We start from the raw sequence: 26,712 nt of genomic DNA, 5'->3' as shown, positions 1-26,712 counted from the left end.
GGTGCCAGGACAGGTGCCAAAGCTACACAGAGAAACTGTCTTGAAAACAAAACAAAAACCCATAATCCCAAGCAGGATGGCCAACACCTATAATCTGAGCACCTGGATGAAGGCAAGAGGATCAGGCATTCAAAACCATCTTCATCTGCATAGGGAGTTTGAGGTCATTGTGGGTTCTATAGCAAGTCTCTGTCTCATGTCACCCTTTTTCCTCACATTAAAATTTTTAAAAAATGCCGGGTACTGGTGGCTCACGCCTTTAATCCCAGCACTTGGGAGGAAGAGGCAGGCAGGTCTCTGAGTTCCAGGCCAGCCTGGTTTTCTTTTTTTTTTTTTTTTCCAAGACAGGGTTTCTCTGTGGCTTTGGAGGCTGTCCTGGAACTAGCTCTTGTAGATCAGGCTGGTCTAGAATTCACAGAGATCCACCTGCTTCTGTTTCCCGAGTGCTGGGATTAGAGGCGTGCGCCACAAACGCTAGCCTGGTTTCCGAAGAGAGTTCCAGGACAGTCTCCAAACTTACAGAGAAATCCTGTCTCAGAAAAAAAATTTTTTTTTTTTAAAAGTTACAGCTGGGTGGTGGTGTTGCATGACTTTAATGCCAGCACTCAGGAGGCAGAGGCAGGTGGATCTCTGTGAATTTGAGGCCAATCTGGTCTCCAGAACACATTCCAGGACGGCCGGGGTTACACAGAGAAACCTTTGAGAACATCTCAAGTATTACAGTCCTTGTCTATTGTGAGAGGGGACCTGGTAAAATTTCTTCATAACCCATGTCTCCACTACTCCCAGAACGCCTCCAAAGCCTTTTGGGATAGCCTTTTAATTTGGGCTTCTCCTTTCTCACCCCCTCCCTTTATTTTCTGGTCAATGTCGAAACAGTTAAGGATTCTGTCTGAATGCACATTTCCAAAAGGGAGGACATGGAACATGCTGGGGCCCGAGGAATCCTGTGTCCTGTCAGTCAGCTCTGTGGAGGGCTAGAGTAAAGGACACAGACACACTTCTTCCCTCCCCACGGGCCTGAACAGCAGCTGCCTGTGAGGACACCACAGCCTGAGTCCTGGGAGCTGCCGGTGGTTGTTCGCCGGAAGGATGTCCAGCCAGGACCTGAGGTAGGTCCGAGGGGAACAGCTGGTTTGAGGAAGGGTTACAATGAGAAAAGCAGAGTGAACGATTGGGAAGAGCAAATGTATATTCGGTTGCCCCGAATATACAAGCAGACACACACACTCAGTATTGTTGAAATACAGTTTGCAAGCTGGGCATGATGGTGCATGCCTGTATCCCAGCTCTATGAGGCAGAGGCTCAAGGGTTAGGTTTCAGGCCAGCTGGGTCTGCACGAGACCCTCTTTAAACTCCCCTGCCCTGCGGTAATGTTTTCAATTATTTTTTTTCTTAATCAAAATCATTTTATTTAATGAAATTGTTTTGTTTTTTTGAGACAGGGTTTCTCTGTATTGCTTTGGAGCCTGTCCTGGAACTTGCTCCGTAGACCAGCCTAGCTTTGAACTCACAGAGTTCCATCTGTTTTCAGTTATTTTAACAAATCTCTGCAGGGAAGTTTAAGCCATGGCCCTCTTCTCTTGCTTATTCCGGTTTCTTTGTGAAGAAACCTGTTAACTGCTTTTAGCTATTTTGTCGCAAGTATTATCCTCCTGTCTGCTTATGGCCTGAGAGATAAGAACGTTTTACTTTTCCAAGGGTTTGAGAAAGCTTTGTTTTCTATTCCCAGACTCCTCTCCTTGACCAGGAAGAGGAAGCCGTGTTTCCTAAAGCATGTGTTTACAGAGGCTAGGACAGATAATGTATGCTTGTTAATCTTGGTTCTCTCTTGCTAAGAAGCGCACATGGTCAGAGACAGGGCATCTTACCTTGAAAAAAATTTTGGATTTGTTTCGTGTGAATGTTTTGCCTGCATAATTTATGTGCATGCTTGGTGCCTACAGAGGTCAGAAGAGGGTGTCAGATCCCCTGGAATTAGAGTCACACATGGTTGTGAGCTGCCTGCCATGTGGGTGCTAAGATGCAAACCTGGGCCCTCTGCAAAAGCAACAAGTGCTCTTACCTGATGAGCCATGTCTCCAGCCTGCCATTTACCTGAGGGAAATGAGGTTTCTGACAACTGAGGCAACTCGCCCAAGTGAACAGCTCAGCCAGGCTTCAGTTGTACCACATTCTCTTGACCTTCAACTGGGACTGGTTTGAACACTTTCTCACAGGCCTCCAAGGGTGAGAGGCTGGAAGGCATCTTTGAAGGCCAAGCTGAGGCCTGCCAACTCCCTGGTGGGCCCCCTTCCCAGCAGGCCTGCAGTGTCTTAGTGTGGTGAACTCTTCACTGTGTGTTATTGGGAGACAATCAGGCTGCTTCCTGGAAAGAGGCTCCTAAACTGTGTGGAGGGAGGGAGGGGACAAGCACTGTCAGCTGGAAGCTGCCATTCCTGATTTTTTCTCAGCCTGGTCCTGCTCTCATGTCCCCTACCCTAGCAGGCTATGGCCAAGTACCCTCTCTCACCACTTCTCTTCCTCTCCTCCTCATGGCCTAGCATCACTGCAAAACTCATCAATGGAGGTGTGGCAGGACTCGTGGGGGTGACCTGCGTGTTTCCCATTGACCTTGCCAAGACCCGCCTGCAGAACCAGCAGGGGAAGGATGTGTATAAAGGAATGTAGGTATTGGTGGGAGAAGCGAAGGCAGGAGGACCCTGGGAAGGGGCTGAGGTTCCATTTGCTTCTTCAGGGAAGGATGGGGGGGGGGGGCAGGCCTCCTGAGGTGTGCCCAGGAAGGGGAAGAGTTACTAACTTCCTTTCTGGCCCCGGCTTCTAGGACAGATTGCCTGATGAAAACCGCTCGCGCCGAGGGCTTCCTGGGCATGTACCGAGGTGGGCTTCTGAACTCCCAAACGAGTTTGGGCTCCTCTATCTAAGATGATGGGGTGGTTGTGCAATCCACACTTTGTGAACTTGTAGCACAATGATATGGGTGTTCATTCCACCCAGGGAGCTGCTGGGTTGGGGCCTGGACTACTTGGTGGCTCTTGACCAGCCCAGATTTTTTTTTCCGTTTTTTTCGAGACAGGGTTTCTCTGTGGCTTTGGAGGCTGTCTGGGAACTAGCTCTTGTAGATCAGGCTGATCTCAAACAGAGATCCACCTGCCTCTGCCTCCTGAGTGTTGGGACTAAAGGTGTGCACCACCACCACCCAGCTGACTACCCCAGATTTCAAGAGCCTTCAGTGTGGAGACAGCTGCTTCTAGCTAAGGCCTCCTTGGAGGTGCTTGGTGGTGCTGTGTTTAAAGCAAGTGCCTCCAGCCTTCCCCTGTCTCCCTCCCCTCTTCCTCTCCCTGACATAGAATGACCCACAGAGCTGTGAGTTCAACCCCACATGACACCATGCTACTGCTGTCTGCAGTTTCCACATCCATAATGAGACCTGGCATTATGGGGCCATAGGTCGGTGCTAGGAAAGCACTGATATGCTGGGACCACACACACACACACACACACACACACACACACACACACACACACCACACACACACAAAATACACACACCACACACACACACACACACACACACACACACACACACACACCACGCACACACTCAGGCACACCAAGCAAATAAAATAAAAAATTTGGGGCCTGGAAAGACGGCTCAACAGCTAAGAGCACTGATGCTCTTCCAGGGGTCGTGGGTTCAGTTCCTAAGCACCCACATGGCAGCTCACAGCCACTTGTAATTCTGATTCCAAGGAATCAGATGTGTCTTCTGAACTTGCAGGCACCAGACATACATGGGTGCATTTACATACATGCAGGCAAACACTTACATACATAAAATAATCTTACAAAATAAAATCTAAAACAACAAACCAGGTGGGAGTGGTAGTCCCCACTTTTAATCCCAGAACTCAGGAGGCAGCGACAGGTAGGTTCCTGTGAGTTCAAGGCCAGTCAGAGCTACATAGTAAAATCCTGTCTCAAACCTAAAAAAAAAAAAGGAAGAAAGGGAGGGAGGGATGGAAGGAGCTGGGGATGCACCTAAGAGAGCTTGCAGTTTGCCGATTGCATAGGACAGCGTGCTTCACAGTGGCACACCTGTCACGCTTGCACACAGGAGGCAGGGGGATTGTGAATTCCATGCCATTCTGGGCTATGTACTAAGACCTCCAACTCCAAAAATAATAGGGGTCAGGCATGCTAGCCCAACAGCTGAAGTGCTGGCACACAAGCCAGGCAACCTGACTTTAATTCCAGAACCATTTAAGTAAGGGTGGAAGGAGAGAACCGACTCCACAAAATTGTCCTCTGACCTCCACGTGTGCAGGGGCATATGCAGGCCCACACACAATAATAACAAATATATTAAAAATAAAAGGAAAACGATGTGCTCATCTTTCAGTATGATAGACTGTTCCCTTGCTTGGCTTCTGCAGACCCATTCACTCCAGAGCAGGCGTGGTCTCTTCTGCAGATCCCTTCCTCTTAGGGCTTTGTCTGTCAGTGGCAGGCTCCAGGAACCGTCACTTCTGCAGCAGCCATAGCTGCTTCTCTCCGTCTCTCACCTCCAGGGGCTGCAGTAAACCTCACCCTGGTCACTCCAGAGAAGGCGATCAAGCTGGCGGCCAATGACTTCTTGCGGCAGCTGCTCATGCAAGATGGGTAAGGACAGATGACGGTGGCTCAGACCTTCAATGTTACTGTCTCGGAACAGAATATCTAGAGATGTGTTTAGTAACTAGCTGGTAAATTTTTTGTTTTATTTGTTTTTCGGGGTCTTTTGTTTGTTTGTTTGTTGTTGTTGTTTCCGAAACAGGATTTCTCTGTGCAACGGTCCTGGCTGTTCTGGAACTCTCTTTGTAGACCAGGCTGGTCTTCAACTCACAGAGATCCACCTGCTTCTGCCTCCTGCATGCTGGGATTAAAGGCCTGCACCACCACCACCTGGCTCTTTTTGTTTGTTTGTTTTGAGACAGGGTTTTCCTATTTAGCTCTGTCTGGCCTGGAACTTACAGTGATCCTCCAGCCTCTACCTCTTGAGTGCTAAGAATCATACCTTGTGTGGTCACACCCTTTAAGCCGACAAATTTTAAACATTATCCCCCAAACCCTCTCTTCTTCTGTGTCCCCACTTGTCCTAGGGATGGTACTTAAGAGGCTGGAGTAAAACTCTGACATCACATTGGTGTTTTTGAAACTGTATGTAAACCAAGTTGTCCTCAGTTTTACTGCAGCCTCTGCTGCTGCCCACCCCCTACAAGTGCAGACAGTGCCCCTGCACACTGCAGCTCCATTTCCAGCAGAGGCTATACTGGCAGGGTGTACACCTGAGATGAAACCAGTAAACACCAATATGAGGCAGAGGTAGGAGGATCTCTGTGAGTTTGAGGCCAGCCTGATCTACAGAGGGAGTGCCAGGACAGACAGGACTATATAGAGAAACCCTGACTTAAAAAACAAAACAAAACAAACAGTCCCAACCACCAAAGAATGGGCAGAGTGGGGCAGGGCTGGCCTGAGACTAAGAACCTTACTTCTGGACCCACAGGACGCAGCGGAACCTGAAGATGGAGATGCTGGCCGGGTGTGGGGCTGGGATATGCCAGGTGGTGGTTACCTGTCCCATGGAAATGCTCAAGATTCAGCTGCAGGATGCTGGTCGCTTAGGTGAGACACATCCCAACTCATGGCATCAGCAAGGCAGGATCTGCACAGGGTGCACTGCACTACACACCCAGCACCAGGCTCTACAGAGAGAGTCCCATGACAGCCAGGGCTACACAGCAGAGAAACCCTGTCTCAAAAACCAAGTAAGAGTGCTGAGAGTGCCTCACATTCAGTAAGAGCAAGAATTAAGCAACTGAGGAAGAGACAGGGGCCTCCACAGGGAAAGCCACAGTGTCTGGTTAAATAAGCTGTGTAATACACTCAACACCATCACCCTCCGCTCCATTGTGCACACTTGTGTTGGAGTCTAGTCAAGTTCCAGACTGGGTTATAGCAGCTTAAACAGCTTTAGGAAGCCCATGTGTCCCTGTCTGCCAAGAGAAATTGCCTGCCATGTCACCTTTTCAACATAAGAAATTCTAGTATAAAGCTGGTGGTGGTAGCTGGTCTTGGAGTAAGGGAGACTGCAGAGGTTATTTCAGACAAAAGCATTCGCTGGTGGCTTTTAACAGTAAACAGAACATACACGGTGTTTCTGTCTCAAAGCGATAGCAGGATGCAACTACCTGAAAAGGCTCAAATTGCTGAAAATGGCAGGCCATGCAAGGATTTTAATCAGGCTGGGTGGATTGGGAGAGATCCACCACCAAGAACACCTCTTTCCTCTCCAGCTGTCAGTCATCAGGGCTCCGCCTCAGCAGCACCCACCTCCCGGCCCTACAGCACTGGCTCAGCTTCCACTCACAGGCGCCCATCTGCCACCCTCATTGCCCGGGAGCTGCTCCGCACTCAGGGTCTGTGGGGGCTCTACAGGGGCCTGGGTGCCACTCTTCTCAGGTGAGCACCTCTTCCCGAGCCTGGGCCCTGAGGCCCTCAAGAGTCTTATCTAGGGACCTGCCTACCTTACTCATGGCACCAAACTTTCTCCCTCCAGTTGGTTCCTCTGCAGGTTACAGAGGTGGGGATGGGGGCGCTGGACAGGGGAAAAACTTCTCTGCCTAATGGGGGCATTTCTCCCATCTGCTGCCCACCCCTGCTCCTGGGGAAGCTGCTGAGAGAGGCACCCAGAGGGTCGCCTTTCTCTTCTGCAGAGACATTCCCTTCTCCATCATCTACTTCCCCTTGTTTGCAAACCTGAACCAGCTTGGGGTCAGCGAGGTCACAGGCAAGGCCCCCTTCGCACACTCCTTCGTGGCAGGCTGCGCAGCAGGTTCCGTGGCCGCAGTAGCTGTCACCCCTCTGGACGGTAGGTGTGGAGAGGGCTGGGGTTTGGGGTTTAAAGGTCACCCTGCTTTTCCCATCAGGCTCATACAGCTAAGGACAGAGCTTGCACTTGCTTGTGAAACATCCCCAATCCTCAACACCCTTGTGGTCAGTCACTGGCATAAACTCACCAGAGGCCCTCACAGAAGGCAAGGTGTCCTCACAGCCCCTCACCCTCCACAGACTACTTTTTCTTCCCCGTAGTTCTGAGTCTGAAAGCTGGCATTGGGGGAACTGTAAGATGCTCCGGGTTCTCAGAGTCACACACAGCCCCCTCACAGGCAAGCAGCAACCGTTCCCCCACTGCAGGGGAGATGAGAGAGCTGCTTCTCACAGCCTCAGAACTGGTCCTGCAGGGAACACCCACTCTGTTTGCAGAAAGGACAAACTCGGTGTTTGTTACTTGCTTTAACTTCTGTTTCATTCAGTTCTGAAGACTCGAATCCAGACTCTCAAGAAAGGCCTGGGTGAGGCCAGCTACAGTGGGGTCACTGACTGTGCCAGGTGAGCCTCGCACCCCGGACACCATGCCAGCTCAAGACCCCATCCATGGCAGGGCTTGGAGCTGCTTTGGAACCTGTTGGCCCCTCACTTCTCAGGGAATGCAGTATTGGGAGTTTTCTCATTCTTCCATGAATCTGTGCTTCTCCCCACTCCTCCAACCAGAGTTGCTAAGTAGCTCCCCTCTCACACTGCAGCACTGGATAATCTCCAAGGAGAATTTATTTAATGGCTCCAGTCTTTGGGGTGAAGGTAGGACCACAGGTAAGCCTAACTCTGGTGAGGTCTTGTCTCAAAAGAGGTATGAAGTAAGTGATGGCTCATTTGTAATCCTAGAATCCTAGCACTCAGGAGGTTGAGGGCAGCCCAGGGCCAGTTTGGGTTACCTCTGGAGATCTACTCCCCAAATTCAACAACAAAAACCAAGTAAAGCTTAGAGAAAAGTCATGAGTAAGTATGCTCTTAGCCTTCAACTACCAAGGTTCTCCTTTCTTCACAGGAAACTGTGGACACAGGAGGGAGCGGCTGCCTTCATGAAGGGAGCAGGCTGCCGGGCCCTGGTCATAGCCCCCCTCTTTGGGATCGCCCAGGGCATCTACTTCATTGGTATCGGAGAACGCATCTTAAAGTGCCTTGAGTAATCTGTGTCCCTCACTTGCTGCCACTGCTGGCCCTACATTTGGGACTAGGTGGTGGTGCTGGAAGCATAAGATGCCCACCCTGTGGTACGTGGTCTCTAACTTGTAGCGCTACCTCAGAAGAAATGACCCATGTTACTAAGTGAGTAGAGCCCTCACTTCCCTTTATGAAAGCTAGGCTTACCAGGGGCACTCAGAAGCCCCAACCACTGTTTTAACAATACAAACAGCCTTGGTGTGTAATGGCAGGACCAGGCGCAGTAAGGATGGGAGTTCTACACTAACATAGTCACTGTAGGTAAGCCCAGCACAGCTCCATCAGTGTGAGGACTTAGTGTTAATCCTAGCACTGATGCTGTGACATCAAAAGTGCACCTGGCCTTGACCATGTGCCCTCCTGAACATCACTAATGGTCAAATGAACCCAAATGGGCAGCTGTCCTGCCCAGATGCCCACTCTTGTCAAGTATGGGCCCAGATCCCTCCTTAGTGGGTGCCTGTGGGACACGAGCAATGATAAAGTCGGCTAAATCCTTGTCCAGTAATCAGCACAGCAGATGACTACAAGGAGATGTCTCCTGAAGAACCGAGCTGTGGCTTCTAGGTTCCCATAGCTTCCTTCCTCCATAGCCTGCTATAGAGAGGTGGGATAATATCACAGAGATGTCATCAGGCCCTAAGAAAACAATCCTGTCCCCCACCCCCTCCCAAGACAGGGTTTTTCTGTGTAACAGCCGTGGCTGTCCTAGAACTCACTTTGTAGACCAGGCTGGCCTAACATCTGCCTGCCTCTGCCTCCTGAGTGCTAGGATTAAAGGCGTGCACAATCCGTGCTCTTTGTCCTTAGGTGAATGTACAGAAACCAGGCTGGGGACACAGTTTAGTTGGTAGAGTGTTTGCGTACATTGCTCAAGCCCTGGGTTCCACCAATAGCACCTTATAAACTGGATATGGTGGCATGTGCCTATAATCCTAATCTTAGGAGGTAGAGGCAGGAGGATAGCAAAGTGAAGGGCATCGTCTGCCAATAAGCAAGTTCTAGGCCAGCCTCCACCACATAAAATTACCAACAAAACCAAAACATCCACACTGAGAAAAATCTAACAAATCTGGTTCTGGGGTCAGATGTGCATGCAAACAACCATCACAGTCATCTGAATGGCTTCACTCTGTAAGACTCCACAGCCAAGACCCTACTGCAGGCCCAACGACTCTACACATTCACCTAAGACAAACACAAGCACACATGGTGTCCAGAAAGGGTCTTACTAATTAATACAAAGCTCCCTCCCTCCCTCCCTCCCAAACTTGGGCTTTTTTCATTTTGTCTGGATAAAGCTGTTTTAACAAAGATGCATGGACCATAGGTTGGGGAGTGTGACTCGGTACAGCTTATGCTTACCGTGTGAGGCTCTGGGATGCATTCCTAGCACGTGTGCACATACAAAGCTGTCCAGACTCTGGAGCAGATATAGTGAACACCTGTGTATGGTGTCCATTTGGTCACAGGGTTGCAGAAAGGTCTAGTAAACTATCAATCCCACAGGGATTCAGAAGTAGTTCCTCTTGGGATTCCTTTTTATTCCCCCATCCCCCTTTGGTAGTGGTGGATAGGGTCTTCTTTGTTGCCTAGGCTAGCCCCAAACAATCCTGCTACCACAGCTGGAACTACAGATGTGTGCCACTGTGGCCAGACTCATACTGCCTTACAAAAGAAAGGACAACCAAATCCACATAAACCTTTTCTTTTAATAAATAAAGAGTAGTTGTGGCTTAGATTTTAAATCACATTTACAGATAAGGAAAACTAGACCCAGGGAGTAACAGTAAAGCCAGTGTAGCTGGAGGAATGCAAGCCCCACATGCACTTGACACCCAGAGAGTGGGGGCAGCATGCACACTCACTCTAGACTAGAGGAGGAGCAGGGAGGATGGGTCCTTGGTGAGGGCCACGCAGTACCATCTGACCCCTTGAGTCCTGCTGCAGAACCAATGTAGCTGTGGTGTCAGACGAGCTGAGCTGGGCTGGGCTGGGCTCTTGCCCACACCAAGTGGCCCTCCCTTCTGTTGACATTGGGCTGAGGGCATTGGTTGCAGAGGGGATCCACTGATTATCAGAACAGAAAGATGAAGCCACACAGATATCTGCTGCCCCAGGAGTAGAGAGTACAGCCTCAGGTGAACTGCACCTCCCCAGGCTCAGTCCAGAAACTTCCTATTGGCGTTTGCACCAAACAAGGCTCCCCGGACTTCCGGCATCATCTGTAAAGAAGCCAGTCAGTAAATAAGGACCTCTTGGGGAAAGTCAGAGCTAAGCACACCAGATCCGTCCTGTCCGCTGCACTGTGCAAGGGGCACTTAAGCAGTCACATGTGGACTAACACCAACTGTTCACAAAAGGGACAGGGAGAAGAAAGTGACACAGGAGCTGGTGTCAACAGCACCACTGCATCATACAGGGATCAGATACGTTCTTTCTGAATGCCTACAACCTGCCGGGAGTGACCACGCTGAAGCCCTCGTTAAAACAGATAGTTCCAAGGACTTTGCCTCAAATGTCTAAGGCTGTGACAAATTTTAGGGGTCAAATAAACCCTTAGCAGTTAAATAAAAGCCAGCATTCCTCGGGAACTTGTAAACTGGTTCCCACCTGTCAAAAGGAGTCATTTCCCTTACCTCTGGCAGAAAGGACATATGGCTATCTGTGGTTGTGTACCAAAACTCCTGCAGATCCCAATGCAGGCTGCCTCAGTATCTGTCACAAGGACCTGTCACGCATTTCAAAGTCCGCAGCTGGCATCCTAGCCTCTCTCACCTGCCCAAGGTGTCAGTTTCCCTCACTTCACTCTGTTCTCTCTGATCTGATCACTAGCTCCACTATTCTCCCCTCCCCACCAGCCCTCCATTCCCAGTCTGCTGCCATGGCTGGTCTACTTCCTTCTCTCTCTGCTCTGGACCCTTCCAGATGCCTCTGGCTGTTCTTTCTCTGGTAACTACAATAAAGCCTTAACCATATCACGGAATGATTCATGCTGGCAGTTTCTTTACTGTGCCTCCTCGAGTACTGGCAAAGAACTGAAAGAGGTTTGTGTGTGTGTGTGTGTGTGTGTGTGTGTGTGTGTGTGTTGAGAGAGGAAGGGAGGGAAGAGGAGGGGGGAGGGAGGGAGAGAGAGAGAGAGAGCTGTGTGGGTGTGACTAGAGATGGAACAAGGTTTTACTGTCTAGCCCAGGCTGGCCTGGAACTGTCAACCATCCTGCTTCCTAATATTGGGATTATATAGGTGTGCATCACTGTATCTGGCCTGAAGTTTTGTCTCTTTAGGAGACAGAGGGGGTGGGGAGAAGAGGGAGGGAGACACCATGCCTACATGCTGTGGAGGCCACAGGGCAACAACCTCAGATGTATCCCTCTGGAGCCACCTTTCATTGGCCTGGGGTTTACTGACTCAGCAAGCCCAGGAACCCTCCTGCACCTACTTCCCTATCACTGGAATTACAAACATGCCACCATGCCTGGCTTTTTATGTAGTTTCTTGATATTGAACTCAGGTCCTCAAGCTTGTACTTTACCCACTGAGCTATTTATCTACTTGGGCCAGGCTTGAAGCTTTCATGTCCATTTAATTACTCATCTGTATCACTGGATGCTATAGTAACTCTAGGTTACCCAAAGATGATACAGCTAAGTGCTATGGCTACAAGACCACCATTTTCATTTTCAGCATATTGCACGTTCTTGGAAACAAGGTCTCAGTTTGTAGCTCAGACTGGACTCAAACACAGTAATCCTCCTACCTCAGCTTCCAAAGTGGCAACCCTACCCTGTTTGGCTAAACTACTCTTATTCTTCTTCTTCTTTTTTTTTTTTTTAATATTTTATTTATTTATTTAGTTAGTTAGTTATTTTGTACACAACATTCTGTTTCCATGTATATCAGCACAACAGAAGAGGGCACCAGATCTCATATTGGATGGTTGTGAGCCACCATGTGGTTGCTGGGAATTGAACTCAGGACCTCTGGAAGAGCAGCCGATGCTCTTAACCTCTGGGCCATCGCTCCAGCCCCTAAACTACTCTTTTTTGAGACAGGGTCTCTCTGTATAGCCCTGGCTGTGCTGGAACTCACTTTGTAGACCAGGTTAGCCTCAGAATTCACAGAGCTCTGGCTGCCTGGAGGCATGCATTACCACACCTGGCCTAACCACACCACTAAATCAAGGGGTAAGCAAGTCAGCAGTGCAGCTGTTAACCATGCCTGGAAGATGACCCACAAGTATGGAGACAAGAGAACCAGCAGCCTTGCACTCACTTTCAAAGGGCCTATGTTCTTGCAGCACCTGAGAGCAAGTGCCAGCCTGCTGTGGGATATTCTTTTACACTGTGTGAAGATATTTTACTGTGATTGGTTTAATAAAAAGCTAAATGGCCAATAGCTAGGCAGGATTTTTCAGGGCAGAGGCAAAAGGAGTCACCAGCCAGACACAGAGAAAACATGGGCAGAGTAAAGGTAAAAAAGCCACGAAGCAAAAAGTAAATTAATAGAAAATGAGCTAATTTCAGCTGTAAGAGCTAGTTAGAAACAAGCCTAAGCTATTATCCAGGCTTTCATAATTAGTAAGAAGTCTCCAAGTGGTTATTTGGGAGCTGGCAGGTGGGACAGAAAAAGCCCAACTTCGACAGCCCAAAAAAAAGGTAACCAGAAGCCTTCCACACTCACCTGTTGGGCTATGAGGTCCAGCCGGCTCTCCAGGGTGTTGGAAACCTTTATCTTTCGATCCCCATTATAGATTTCAACTCCACCAGCTCTACAGAAAAAACAGCAAGTAACAGGCTTAACAAGGTGTGCATCCATGATGCTGACACCACTCCCTTGGCACAGGTGGCCTAGGCATGTGAAGTGCACATAGGGCAACAGGCTTGATATTAATTCAACAGCTACAGTGAGAACTTAACACACAACACCAAGTGACCGCTGAGCACAGTCATCATGTGGTTACATCACGCTATTCAATTGTAGCCAGGCCTTCCCAGCAAGGTGGAAACTGGTTTCAATGATCATAGCTATGAATCAACAGGCAGCCTCCTGGAGAGGTGGCACCTGGATGCTGCTGACAGACAGGGGGGACAGATGACTCCACACGCTCAACAGCCTGTTACCCACCTCACTTGTCAGCCCTCCTCAATGCCTCTCGGCACTCAAGTATACACAGGTCAACCATACTACAAGGAACCACGAGGAATAAGATTCCCTTGTGACCAGTTCTGTCAGTTACTAGCAAAGGCCTGAATGATGTTTGAGACAACAGCTCACTAGGTAGTCCAAGCTAGGACGGGACTCACCATCTAACAATGTTCCTGCCTCTGCTGAGATTACATGTGCCTGTGTGCAAGGCTGGCAAAGGTTGTACACTTTCTCTTGGGACATTTCGGCAGATGATGGCCACAGACACCCCCCCCCCCCGCCCCTTTTTTTTTCGAGACAGTGTTTCTCTGTGGCTTTGGAGGCTGTCCTGGAACTAGCTCTAGTAATAGTAGTTTGAGGCTGGCCTCAAACTCCCAGAGATCCACCTGCCTCTGCCTCCCTAGTGCTGAGATTAAAGGTGTGAGCCACCAACGCCTGGTCCCCACTTCCCCCTTTAACGCATGGTGATGGCCAGATGTTGCTTTGCTGTAACCCTGACTCCTGTGGTTGCTTGTTTTGGGGGAACATGAGGAGAGCAGCAGGGAAGAATAAGCAAAAATGTTCTAGGCAAGCCCTGAACATCAGCTTAGGTTTCCCTCTCCTTTGGTGTTTTGAGACAAGGTCTCCCTATACAGTCCAAACTGGCCTCTAACACTCTAGCTGTATTCTGACTCAGCCTCCTGAGTGTGACCTACCATGCCTGGCTGAGCCTACAGCTTTTGCTTTGTTTTTTGTTGTTGTTTTTTTTTTTATTTTTTTATTTTTTTGGTTTTCTAAGACAGGGTTTCTCTGTGCAACACTGGTTGTCCTGGAACTTTGCTCTGTAGACTAGGCTGGCCTTGTACTCAAAGATCTGCCTGCCTCTGGCTCCTGAGTACAGGGAGTAAAGGCTAGTGCCACTAATGCTTGGTTCTGGCTGCATCAAAAAAACAAAACAAAACAAAACAAAAAAAAACCGTAGGCTGGTCATGAACTCTTGACAATCCCTGGCTTCAGCTTCCCAAGTACTTCAATTACTTCAAGTGCCACCATGCCAGCTTTTCCTGTGTGTGCTTATTCAGAAAACTCTTTGGTGCTGGGGATGGACCCAGGGTCTCCCATCCACTAAGCAGACCCTCCACTACTGAGCTACAGCCCAGCCCATTTTCTTCTGGAACTACATTTATATCTAAAATTCAAAACTCACACGATTGCCAGGAGGTGGTGGCACACTTGGGAGACAGAGACAGGCAGGTTTCTAAGTTCAAGGCCAGCCTGGTCTACAGAGTGAGTCCTAGGACAGCCAAGGATGCAGAGACAAACCCTGCCTAGAAAAAAAAAAAAGAAAAAAAAAAAAAGAAAAAATAACCCACTAAAACAAAACAAAATAAAAAACCCACAAATGATGAGAGGCTCCAGGCCTGATGGCTTTTGCACTGTCTGCTCAGTTTCCACAGCACACTGGCACCAGGCACCAATGAGTGCTGCCTAGACATTACCTCATTTGAATGTTGTAAGAGTGCAAGGTGGCTATACTTGAATTTACTGAAGTCAGCTGGCATGGTAAGCCAGCCTCCTGATTTCAGATTGCTGGAAACAAGACCAACCTGGTCTACAGAGTGAAACCAGTCTCATCAGGTCACCACCAGAAAAACAACAGAAAGAGGTCAAGGCTCAGTGAGGTTAAGTAAGGGTCCAACACCGCTTAGATAGTATGTGGCAAAGTGGGGAAGGAAACCCATATCTGAATCATTTAGATGTTTATGACCTCCTGAGTTCTCCCCGGTGTAGCAAGAAACAAAACCCCAAAGCCCCAGATCTGATTTTGATGACAATGTCCAACCCATTTTACATTCCGAAGCCTCATTCTTTCCAATTAAGTTCAAATTGTGTTCCAAGATTCTGTCCCAGGTTAGGCAGTGGAGGCAGTGTGACACCAGACAAGCTCTCCCAAAGTGTACCCCATCTCCATTGTCACTTCCTCAGTTGGAAGAAACTTTGTAGCAACTTGGACAGAAGGCTGTTATGGGCATGGACACTCATTTCCCTAGGGTAACCTTCTGCACTTCCCACACAGAAACCTCCACCTAGCTCTGAGCAGCAGAAGTGCTACCTCTCTGACCACAGAGGAGCCTGCAGTGATGAGGGAGAAACGGATTCCTGACGGGAAAACAGCCACAGGAACCCAGGGAACACAACCACACCTCTGTCCTACAGCAAAGACCGCACCCAAGAAAACACTTATTTAGTTGAGAAGTAAACCCAGGTATGGGCTTTACCACTGAGCCAGACTACTCCTACCCCCTACAAAACAACACCACCACACTTTCTTCCCACAGCAAGAAGCAGATTCAACAACAGGAAGCCTCCTTACATTTCCTCAGGCAGGTAGGCCTCCTGGTCAATTTGAACATCAACATCTTTTTTGGTGGCGATTTTATACATAGGAATTGCTTTTTGCACTGCAGCCTGAGGGAAAAGAACAGAAAACAATGAGACATTTTCAAGTAAAAGCCAACTTTGCTGCTGAGGACTTATAACGGTGCCATTCCTGAGAAAGAATGAGAAAAGGAGAGGCTGCACACAGGAGGAAGAGACAGGCTCATCTGTGAGTACTCGATGGGTCTGGCAACTGAATGGACACACCAGGGACAACCCCACAGAGCCTGGGTGTGAGCTATGGGGCAGCAGACGGTGTGTTTCAGGAGTGTGGTGGGAGTGGGGGTTGGCAGTTGGCCTGACCTTAACTGGCAGCTGTACAAGTGGGACAGCACCGCTAACTAAGAGAGGTATGTACCATACCCCTTATGACAGCTACTAAAAAGGAAGTACAGGGCTGGAAACCTGGTTGGAGTTAAGAACAAAGTCTGCACTTCCAGAGGCTGGAATGTGAATCCCATTACCCACAAGGCAGCTCACCACCATCTGTAACTCAAGGGACCCACCCCCTCTTCTGGCCTAGAAGGACACCACACACAAAGGTAGCACACAAACATACATGCAGGCAAAACATCCATACACATAAAAATGTTTTAATTAGGGGGCTGGAGAGATGGCTCGGAGGATAAGAGCACTGTCTACTCTTCCAGAGGTCCCGAGTTCACTTCCCAGGACTACATGGTGGCTCACAACCATCTATAATAAGATCTGGTGCTGTCTTCTGGCCTGCAGGAATACATGCAGACAGAACACTGTATACATAATAAGTAAATAAATCTTAAAAAAGGAAGTTTTAATTAAAATAAAGGAAGTATTATCAAGTATGAAGAGATACGAGAACCTTTGTGCATTTGGGGGCAGAAATGTAAAGCAGGAAGCAAAGGCAGGTGGATCTCTGAGTTCGAGGCCAGCCTGGTCTACAGAGTGAGTTCTAGAATAGCCAGGACTGCTACACATAGAAACCCTGTCTCAAAAAATCCTGGAAAGGAAAAAGAAAAAAGTAAAACACAATTACCTAAGAAACTGTATGGGTCTTCGTAAAAAATCCAGCACTGAACTTACTTAGGCATTTGGTCACTGCAGCCACTTCAGAGGCCCCTGGCTGTATATCTCAAGGGTAAGCACTGCCCTGGCATATCACTACTTCTCAACTGGGACTGCTCTATTGGAACAATAAAAGCAAACTTCCATTTTCAAAAATCTAAGTAACAGGCTGGAGAGATGGCTCAGTGGTTAAGAGCACTGCCTGCTCTTCCAAAGGTCCTGAGTTCAATTCCCAGCAACCACATGGTGGCTCACGACCATCTGTAATGAGATTTGGTGCCCTCTTCTGGCCTGCAGGCACACATGCAAGCCCAACACTGTACACATAATAAATATTTAAAAAAAAAAAATCTAAGTAAAAAATGGAGGGCCAGGCTTGGTGACAAACTTTTAGTCTCAGCATTTGAGAGCCAAATCTCCGTGAATTCAAGGCCAGCCTGATCTACACAAGTCCCAGGCCAGCCAGAAACCAAAATTCAGAAGAAGTAACTGTCACAGAGAATGGATAAGTAAAATGTAGACTGCCTTAAACGCTTTCTTCCTACAGCATTTACCTCTGTGCACAGAGGCTGGGGAACCTGCCTTACGAGCCAACTTGCCTGTGCCCTGTCTATTGTTCATGGCTCCATAGGTCTGGCATTTTCTTAATTAGTGGTAGATGTGGGAGGGCTCAGCCCATTGTGAGTGGTGACATCCATGGGCTGGTGGTCCTGAATGCTCTAAGCAAGCAGGGTGAAAGCAGGGTGTGGTGACATATGCCTTCAATTCCAGGCAAGAGGATCTATGAGTTCAATGCCAGCCTGTTCTACATAGCAAGTTCCAGGTTAGTCAGGCACAGATTCATAATGAGACCCCATTTTAAAACAAAAAACAAACAAAAAAGCAGGGTGAGCTAGTCAGTAAGCGGCGTTCCTCCACAGCCCCTGCATCAGTTCCTGCCTCCAGGCTCCTGCCCTGGCTTCCCTCAGTGATAGCATTCTACCAATTCAGTCACATCTCTGACACTTCACCCCCTTTTTTTCAACAACTAATCTAAGTTCTTTACCTTCACCAAAGGAAAATCTTGTTTTCTGCAACGCACAATCATCCGAGGCTCCAACAGCTGGTACAAGCCCTGTAAAAGCAACCAGAGTTTATAGCGGAAAACAGCTCAGCAGTGTCCTGTAGTTCCTCTCAGTGTCACCCAGTAAGCTCTGCAAAGACGACATGCAGACTGAGAACAGACAGCACAGCCCCATAGTAACACAACTAAATTCCTATGGAATCCTAATAGTCGGACTGAGGACAAATACTGTGGATAAACAAGAGTAAAATAACAGATTCATAACCCAGAAGCAAACAACTGTTTGAACTTTTTTCTTTTTTGCAGCACTAGGCATTGAACATGAGCGTTATCCACAAGCTATGCAAGTATTCTGCCTTAACCACCAAGCTATGTTCTTAGCACTAAATGTGGGTTTAAAGTCAAGTACTTTAAAGGTCAAATAAAAGTAGGGACATGTAAAGCTGCAGACAACAGGCAGATTTGACTGGAGAGTTAGAAACGACTTGTACAATCATAAGAAATAGTAACAACACCTTCAAGTCTCAGACAGACAAACAGAAGTCACCACCTTGTGCAGCACACAGCAGACACAGGGAGGAGGAAAGAAAAAGAAGTTGAGGTGGGAAAATTGAGCTGGCCCCTGACAGACCTTAAAGGCTCTCAGGACTGCAGCTGTGCACAGCCAACTTGGCATAGAAGCATACCTGGAGGACCAGCCCATCCAGCAGCACTTGGTATCTGGTTGTATCTTTTACCACCTTGCTGAGTCTCTGTTTTGCCTCATTTAGCAGCTCCTACAAGGAATGCAAAGAAAGAGCACTGTATCTACCCCATCATAGCTCATGCCCATTGCTCACATCCCACTGCTGGGTTTTCACTAAACACGCATCCCTAGACACATGATAATATACATGTCAAATCTGACATCAAACTGTCATCAGAAGTACACACACAGGCACACATGCATGCACACGCACACACAGGAGGAGGCTGGAGAGACTCTCTCTCAAACTATGTATACTCTTTATGATATTGTCCACTCTATAAAAGAACAAAAGAACCTAATTTTTTGTTTGTTTTGAGACAGGGTTTCTCTGTAAAGCCCCAGCTGTTCTGGAGCTCTGGAGACCAACCAGGCTGGCCTCAAACTCAGAATCCACCTGCCTCTGCCTCCCTGGTGCTGGGATTAAATGTGCGCACCTCCAAAACTGAAATCAGGGGTGGTGTTCCTTTTACATTCATGGCCCTATATTCAGCCCCTCCTTCACGCACCCCATGGCTTGCTTCTTGCTGCTTCATGATCTAAGGCTGTCTTATATGCCATTAGCTCAAAAGGTCACCAAACTCAAGGCCAGACTATTATCTTACCTACATTTATTATTAATATCTAGTATAATGATTTGCTAAACAAATCATTTCTCTCCAAAAAACTGCTCACAAATCTGAGCATGGTGGTGCATGCTTGTTAACTCTACACTCATAAGACTCAGACTGGTTGGGTAGTGGTGGCCCATGCCTTTAAGCCTAGCACTTGGGAGACAGAGGCCAGCCTGGTCTACAGAGTGAGTTTCAGAACAGCCAGAGCTACACAGAGAAACCCTGGCTTGAAAAACAGAACAAAGAAACAAAAAGACTCAGACTAGAGGATCAATTAGGCCAACTGCATATTGAGATACACTATCACAAAAGCAAGCAAACAAAAAGCACCAACCCAACCAAACACAACTGCAACAAAAACCATCATTTCTAAATGTTAACTAATGATTATCATTCATAGCTCCATAACTCTAGAGCTAAGTACTCACAGTGATGAGGTCATCTCTTGCTCTGAGGACTTTGAGCCTTGCTTGATTCATCAGATTGGACATTTGACTACAAAAGGGATGGGAGAATATCAAAACAACATCAAAAACAATGACTACAGAAAAATACACAACTTTCCATATAAGAGCAAAGGACACTTGATAAACAGTAAGCAACCTATAGTAGTAAACCTGTGAGTTTCCATGTTCTTTCACCACTTCTGCTCTTGTTTTTTGTTGTTTTTTTTTTTTTTTTTTTAAGATTTATTTATTATATATACAGTGTTCTGCTTGCATGCCAGAAGAGGTCACCAGATCTCATTATAGATGGTTGTTGAGGAATTGAACTCAAGACCTCTGGAAGAGCAGCCAGTGTTCTTAACCTCTGAGCCATCTCTCCAGCCCCTTGTTCTTGGTTTCTGAGACAAGGTCTGACTGGGTAGCTCTGGCTAGTCTCAGTTCTCTATGTAGACCAGGCTGGCCTGGAACCTAGAGCTCCTCCTCCGCCTCTGCTGGGATTATGGGAATGTACCCCTTGCCCAACTCTTCTTTCATCTGTTTGCTTTGGTGATAGGTCAACTGCAGACCCTGTTTATCCTTTGCCATCTTTGAACTTGTGACCCTACTGTCTCAGGCACTAGCTACTACCCCAGCTAAGGTTTCTTCTGTTCCACAGCGACAGAACTACTACTCTGCTAAAGTCAAGAACTAGAATCCCAGTTCAAGGCCAGCTTGGTCTACAAAGTGAGTTTCAGGACAACCAAGGCTACACAGAGAAACCCTGCCTCTGGGGGAGGGGGGGTTGGAAAAAAGAGAAAGAAAGAAAATAGTGACTCAAACTGCTCTGTTTTGTCTCATTAGTTCTGAATTTTTTTTGGATGAAGAATAGATCTCAGGGATGGAGTTTTGGGCCCTGCACAGGATAAGCAAGCATTGAACACCTAAGCTGCCCTGTGACCTTGTTTTACTAACTTTCAAATCTTCTTAATGGCTGAGGACATGGCTCAGCTGGTTGGGGGAGCGTGTGGACAATACAAGGCCCTGGAATCGCTCTCCAGCAGTGCAGAAATCCCATATGGTGGCACATGCCCGCTGTCCCACTTGGGAAGTAGAGGCAGGGGAGGTCAACAGACTCAGGCCAACCTGGGCTAAAGACATATGATTTCTTTAGTTTAGTGCATTTACCACCATCTCCTTACATTTTCTTCTGCTGCTCAATTTGCTTTTCTTTCTTTTCATAGTATTCCATAATCTTCAGCCTTTGGGTTTGCACAAGGCGACCTTTCTCAATGTTGAACTCTTCTTCTGCCTAGAAAGAATTATATACATTAATTTAGTACATTGGATTTGGCTGATGATTTTATTTTAAGCACCCAGGAACCAGGAATACTTTCATATGTTCACTTATTCCCTATGTGAAACAGAAAATCTATTATAACACTCCACTAAAAGATTACTTGTTGGTCAGGTAGTGGTGATGCATGCCTTTAATTCCAGCACTCAGGAGGCAGAGGCAGGAGGATGTCTGTGAGTTTGAGGCCAGCCTGGTCTACAGAGTGAGTTCCAGGCCAGCCAAGGTTGTTATACAGAGAAACCCTGTCTCAGGAAAAAAAAAAAAAGATTTCTTTGTTGTTGTTGCTGTTTTGTTTTAAGATTTATTTATTATGTGTACAGTGTTTGGCCTGCATTTATCTCTGCAGGTCAGAAGAGGGCACCAAATCTCATTACAGATGGTTGTGAGCCACCACGTGGTTGCTGGGAATTGACCTTTGGAAGAGCAGGCAGTGCTCTTAAGTGCTGAGCCATCTCTCCAGCCCGCTGTTTTTTGTTTTGTTTTGTTTTTTAAGATTTATTTATTATGTATACAGTGTTCTGACTACAAACCAGAAAAGGGCACCAGATCTCATAACAGATGGTTGTGAGCCACCATGTGGTTGCTGGGAACTGAACTCAGGATCTCTGGAAGAGTAGTCGATGCTCTTAACCTCTGAGCCATCTCTCCAGCCCCTAAATTTTTGTTGTTGTTGTTGTTAATTTATTATTTACATTCCAATCCCAGTTCCCCCTCCCTCCTCTCTTCCCACCTCCCATCTGTTCCTCGGAGAGGGTAAGGCCTCCCCTAGGAAGCCAACTAAGTCTGTCGTCTTATCAGAGACAGGACCAAGGTACCTCACCAACCCCCATACCCTTGGGTCTAGGCTGGGCAAGATATCTCTCCATATAGAATGGGCTCCACTATGTCAGTTTGTGCATTAGTGGTAGATCTTGGACCCACTGCCAGTGGCTTCATATATTGTCCCAGTCACACCATTGTCACCTGTATTAAGGGAGTCTAGTTTGGTCTTGTTGTTGTTTATTTAAATGTGTCTGCCATATGTATGCAGGTGCTTCTGGAGGTCAGAAGAGAGTATTAGAGGGCCGGAGAGATGGCTCAGCGGTTAAGAGCTCTGACTGTTTTTTCCAAAAGTCCTGAGTTCAACTTCCAGCAACCACATGGTGGCTCACAACCACCTTGAATGAGATCTGGTGCCCTCTGCTGGCATGCAGGCAGAAGACATAATAAATAAATAAATCTTAAAAAAAAAAAAGAGAAAGAGAAAGAGAGAGAAAAAGAGAGAGAGAGAGAGAGAGAGAGAGAGAGAGAGAGAGTATTAGATTCCCCTGGACCTGAATTTAAAGGTGGCTATGAGCCACCTCATATAGGTGCTAGGAACCAAACTCTGGTCTTATGTAGCAGCTGTGATGCTCTTGACCAATGAGCTCTCTCTCTAACCCCAACAGTCTTTTGTTGTTGTTGTTGTTTAATTTCTTCATTTACATGAGTGTTCTCTCTTCCTGTACACCTGCAGGCCAGAAGAGGGTATCAGACCCCACTATAGATGGTTGTGAGTCACCATGTGACTGGGATCTCCGGAAGACTAGCTAGTGCTCTTAACTGCTGGATCCTGTCACCAGCCCTCTCATCCCCAGTCTTTTTGTGTTTGTTTGTTTTTTTGAGACAGGGTTTCTCTGTGTAGCCTTGGCTGTCCTGGGACTCATTCTGTAGACCAGGCTGGCCTCAAATTCACAGAAGTCTGCCTGCCTTTTTTTAAAGTGAGAAATTATATATGCTTGTCTTTTTTTCATTTGAGACAGAGTTTCTCTGTGGAGCTTTGGAGCCTCTCCTGGAACTGGCTCTATAGTCCAGGCTGGCCTCGAACTCACGGAGATTGCCTGCTTCTGCCTCCCAAATGCTGGAATTAAAGGCATGCACCACCACCACCACCACCACCACCACCACCACCACCACCACCACCCAGCAAGTTATTTTCTTTTTCTGGTCTTCAACATGTGAGATATACTCCTGGCTCTACCTTCAGGTGCTTGGATTATCATTTTGAAACTAAGACTAATGGAGCCAAGGTGACCTTGAGTTCTCTTGATTCTACCTTCTACATGCTGGGATTCCAGGAATGTACACCCAGATACCTATAAAAAATGCTCTTAGGAGGGCTGGAGAGATGGCTCTGAGGTTAAGAGTACTTGCTGCTCTTCCAGAGGTCCTTAGTTCAATTCCCAGCAACAACATGGTGGCTAACAGCCATGTGCAATGAGACCCGGTGCTCTCTTCTGGTCTACAGGCACACATGCAGGCAGAACGCCATATACATACTGAATAAATTTTTAAAAAAATGCTCTTAGTAGTATATCAAATGTTGATGATTTTCAAGCAATGAGACTCCATAAATGAACAGGGTGGTGCACACTTTTAATCACAAAACTCAGGGCCGAAGCAGGCAGATTTTTGTGAGTCCATCCTGGTCTACACAGTGAGACCCTATCTCAACAATAACAAAACCAAACAATGGCAACAACAACCAAAAATTAATGCTAGAAAAAGACCTAGCTCACCAGGCACTGATGGCTCATACCTTTAATCCCAGCACTCAGGAGGCAGAGGCAGGTGGATCTCTGTGAGTTTGAGGCCAGCCTGGTCTACAGAGCCAGTTCCTGGACAGGCAGGGCTACACACAGAGATAATCATATGTTATATGAAACTAAACAATTTTAGCAGTAGTATTGCTTAGGAAAACCAAAAACAGCATGAACCTTTAGATAAGTAAAACTCAAAATCTCACCTTTGCATCAATTTCTTCTGCTTTCTCATTGGCTTCTTGTTCAATGAAAGCCATCATGTGCTTAATCTATGTGGGAAAAGACATGCTTTAAGTCAGTGAGAGAAGACAATGGCATCTAACTTCAGAGACACGAGAGGATTACCTTCTTACAAGGTAATCAAGCTTGCTTTGTCTACGGGGCACTTTTCATGGCAGCCAGGGTTACAAAGCCAGAGCAAAGACTTCAGAAGGCACAAGACTGCGGCTGCTCCTCTCAAGTACACCCAGAACAAACCGAACAACCAAGGACACTTCACATGAAGCTGTAACCAGTTCCTTAGGTTTACTGCTGGTTCTCACTTTCAGGGTGTCTAAATATGCTCCACCATCCACTTGCACCAGCCTTCACATGGCTAACACCTCTGGCCCCAGCTTAGCTGCCTTCCCCTGAAGCTCCCACTGCTGTGTTCCTAGGGCACTTTGTACCTCCTCCACCAAGCACCTAAGCATCTAGGGTTTTTTTCTCTCCATTTTTTCTTACTGTGTGTGTGCTGGCGTGTAGGTGTGCATAGGCTGCAGAGGTGAGTCAGCTGTAGAAGTTAGCGCCACGTAGGCAAGTCCCAGGGATTAAACACATCATCAGTCTTGGCTTGGTGCTTTTCCTAATAAGCCAGCTATCCTGGCTAGAGTTAGTTGTCTGAGAAGAGGGAAGGAAGCACAATTGAGAAAACTGTCTCCATGAGAAGGATCAGTAGGCAAGCCTGGATGAATGGCATTTCTTAGTGATTGACGTGGGAGGGCCTAGTCCACTGTGGGCTATGCTACCTTTGGGGAGGTGGTCCTGGGATGCATAGAGCAGCAGGCTGAGCAAGCCATGAAAAACAAACCCTTAAGTAGTTTCTTCATAGCCTCTGTTTCAGTCCCTACTTCTTCTTCTTCTTTTTTTTTTTTTTTGAGACAGGGTTTCTCTGTGGCTTTGGAGGCTATCCTGGAACTAGTGGTTCCTGCCTTCTTTTGGGATGGACTGTGATATGTAAGTGTAATTGAAAATAAACTCTTTCCTCTCCAAGTTACTTTTGATCATGTTTTATCACAGCAATAGAAATCTTAACTAATGAGAGATGGCTCATTGGTTAAGAGCACTGAGGACCTGGGTTCAATTCCCAGCACCCAAATGGCAGTTCATAAATGTCTGTAACTCCAGTTCTAGGGGATCGGACACCCTCACTCATACATGCATGAAAATACTAATGAATAGCAAGAAAAGGAAGGAAGGGAGGGAGGAAGGAAGGAAGGAAGGAAGGACGGACGGACGGAAGGAAGGAAGGAAGGAAGGAAGGAAGGAAGGAAGGAAGGAACGAAGCATAACTAAGACAGAAATAAATGTTTTTTAAAAAAGTATTTTAAAAGTTGGGCATGGCAACACACGCCTGTAATCCCTGCACTTGGGAAACAGAGGCAGGTGGATCTCTTATGAACCAGCCTGACTACATAATCAGACCCAGGCTCAAAAACATAAACATACTTTAATAAAGTGATCAGTTGATCAGTGTTGATAAATGCTCCAAGATCCATTTGGTTTCCTGGGTGAAACCAATTCAAACCTGTATTACCTGCCTTCCTTAGTTGTGCTGGACCTCTTGGCTACAGATCTGCCTTGATCAGCCTATCATAAAGCAAAGGCATTCATTTAAACTCAGGCCACAGAAGCCTATTTACAGTCAACCAAGATCCCAAGAAAATGAGTCAACCCCTTAAGGACACCTAACTCCACCCCTGAGCCGGAAAAAAACAGACCTTTCAAAATGTGGGTTTTTTTCTCTCTGCTATCCCACTAATAGGTCTCTGGAGTTTGGTCCCTTAGAAAATCTGATGTAATAAATAACTAAGATCTCTAGACAAAAAAAAGCAAGCATTTGTGAACGGAAAGGGATATTTGGTTCAGTGCTTGCCCACCATGTGTGATACCTTGAGTCCAGCACCAGGCTGCCCCAAACCATGTTTGGAGAAAGAGTTCTAGGATTTGTTGGTTTTTTTTTTTTTTTTTTTTTCTTTACCTTTTCTAGTTTTTCATGACAGGGTTTCTCTGTGAAACAACCCTGGCTGTCCTGAAATTCACTCTGTAGACCAGGCTGGCCTCGAACTCACAGAGCTCCACCTACCTCTGCCTCTTGAGTGCTGGGTTTAAAGGTGGGAGCCACCATGCCCAGCTGGAATCTAGGATTTCTTATGCACCTACTGTATGCTTGGCACTTGGTCTATATACTGCTGAGAATATATTGAATAAAACACATTATCCTTGGCCTGAGAGTGTAGCTCACTGGCAGACTACTTGCCCACCAAGACCTGGGTTGGAGCCCTATCACCACAAAAAGACAAGTCCCTCAAAAGACAAACAAAAGACCTCTGTCCTCACAGGAGTGCAGACTGTAAACAGGAATTTCATTTTATATATAGAAAAATGATTTTGTTCTAGAACCCAATGAACACATACTTTGTTTTTATACTCTAGTTTTCCTGTGGTGGTCTCCACACACAGTTCTAACAAGGAGTAAGAAGGGAACTGAGGAGGGGTGTTTAAGAACAAAAAGGGAAGTCGGGCGTTGGTGGCGCACACCTTTAATCCTAGCACTCAGGAGGCAGAGGCAGGTGGATTTCTGTGAGTTCGAGGCCAGCGTGGTCTCCATAGCGAGTGTAGGATAGGCTCCAAAAGCTACACAGAGAAACCCTGTCTTGAAAAACCAAAAACCAAAAACCAAAAAAAAAAAAAAAAAAAAGGGAACTGGATTGTGCCTGCTAAGAACATGTGGTGGGTGCTCTGCTTTTCCATTGCATCAAGTTTTTCCTATGCTAAAACCCTGAAGCAGTGATAAATGTTCCAAAGCCCTGTTTTCTGTGAAAACACTGTAGGAATTCTTAACCTTCATCATGGATGTCACCCCCTTCCCTCCTGTTATCACCACGGCACCCTCTTCTCTACCCCACTCCCAAAAGGAAGACAAAACTTACTGTTCTTAATGAATATTTGGTTAAGGATGAAATGAAAAGATATT

The 26,712-nt window shown here is 47.1% G+C and overlaps 2 protein-coding genes across 3 annotated transcripts in view; one reads left to right on the top strand and one right to left on the bottom strand.

Annotated features, from left to right (window-relative positions):
* Positions 1 to 1,083: 1,083 nt before the first annotated feature.
* Positions 1,084 to 9,775, top strand: Slc25a18 (solute carrier family 25 member 18). The gene is made up of 9 exons (XM_035448581.1): positions 1,084 to 1,112; positions 2,545 to 2,667; positions 2,826 to 2,881; positions 4,573 to 4,663; positions 5,550 to 5,668; positions 6,340 to 6,505; positions 6,760 to 6,914; positions 7,360 to 7,435; positions 7,932 to 9,775. Exons 1-9 carry the CDS (start codon positions 1,093 to 1,095, stop codon positions 8,071 to 8,073), a joined length of 948 nt encoding a protein of 315 aa, XP_035304472.1. The 5' UTR covers positions 1,084 to 1,092; the 3' UTR covers positions 8,074 to 9,775.
* A 68-nt stretch (positions 9,776 to 9,843) lies between these two features.
* Atp6v1e1 (ATPase H+ transporting V1 subunit E1) overlaps positions 9,844 to 26,712 on the bottom strand; it is a 29,785-nt gene continuing 12,916 nt past the window's right edge. For both annotated transcript variants that reach the window (XM_027429325.2, XM_027429324.2), the window contains 8 exons: positions 23,681 to 23,746; positions 20,762 to 20,871; positions 19,566 to 19,632; positions 18,465 to 18,554; positions 17,761 to 17,829; positions 15,607 to 15,701; positions 12,789 to 12,876; positions 9,844 to 10,332 (listed from right to left, as the gene is read on the bottom strand). In XM_027429325.2, the coding sequence (XP_027285126.1) occupies positions 10,270 to 10,332; positions 12,789 to 12,876; positions 15,607 to 15,701; positions 17,761 to 17,829; positions 18,465 to 18,554; positions 19,566 to 19,632; positions 20,762 to 20,871; positions 23,681 to 23,737 (639 nt within the window). In that variant the 5' untranslated portion in view covers positions 23,738 to 23,746 and the 3' untranslated portion in view covers positions 9,844 to 10,269. The remainder of the gene's footprint in view (positions 10,333 to 12,788; positions 12,877 to 15,606; positions 15,702 to 17,760; positions 17,830 to 18,464; positions 18,555 to 19,565; positions 19,633 to 20,761; positions 20,872 to 23,680; positions 23,747 to 26,712) is intronic.

This window comes from Cricetulus griseus, chromosome 8 (assembly GCF_003668045.3).
Source record: "Cricetulus griseus strain 17A/GY chromosome 8, alternate assembly CriGri-PICRH-1.0, whole genome shotgun sequence".
Taxonomy (NCBI): domain Eukaryota; kingdom Metazoa; phylum Chordata; class Mammalia; order Rodentia; family Cricetidae; genus Cricetulus; species Cricetulus griseus.
The sequence above is the reverse complement of the archived record's forward strand: the minus strand, read 5'-3'. Positions and strand labels throughout refer to the sequence as shown.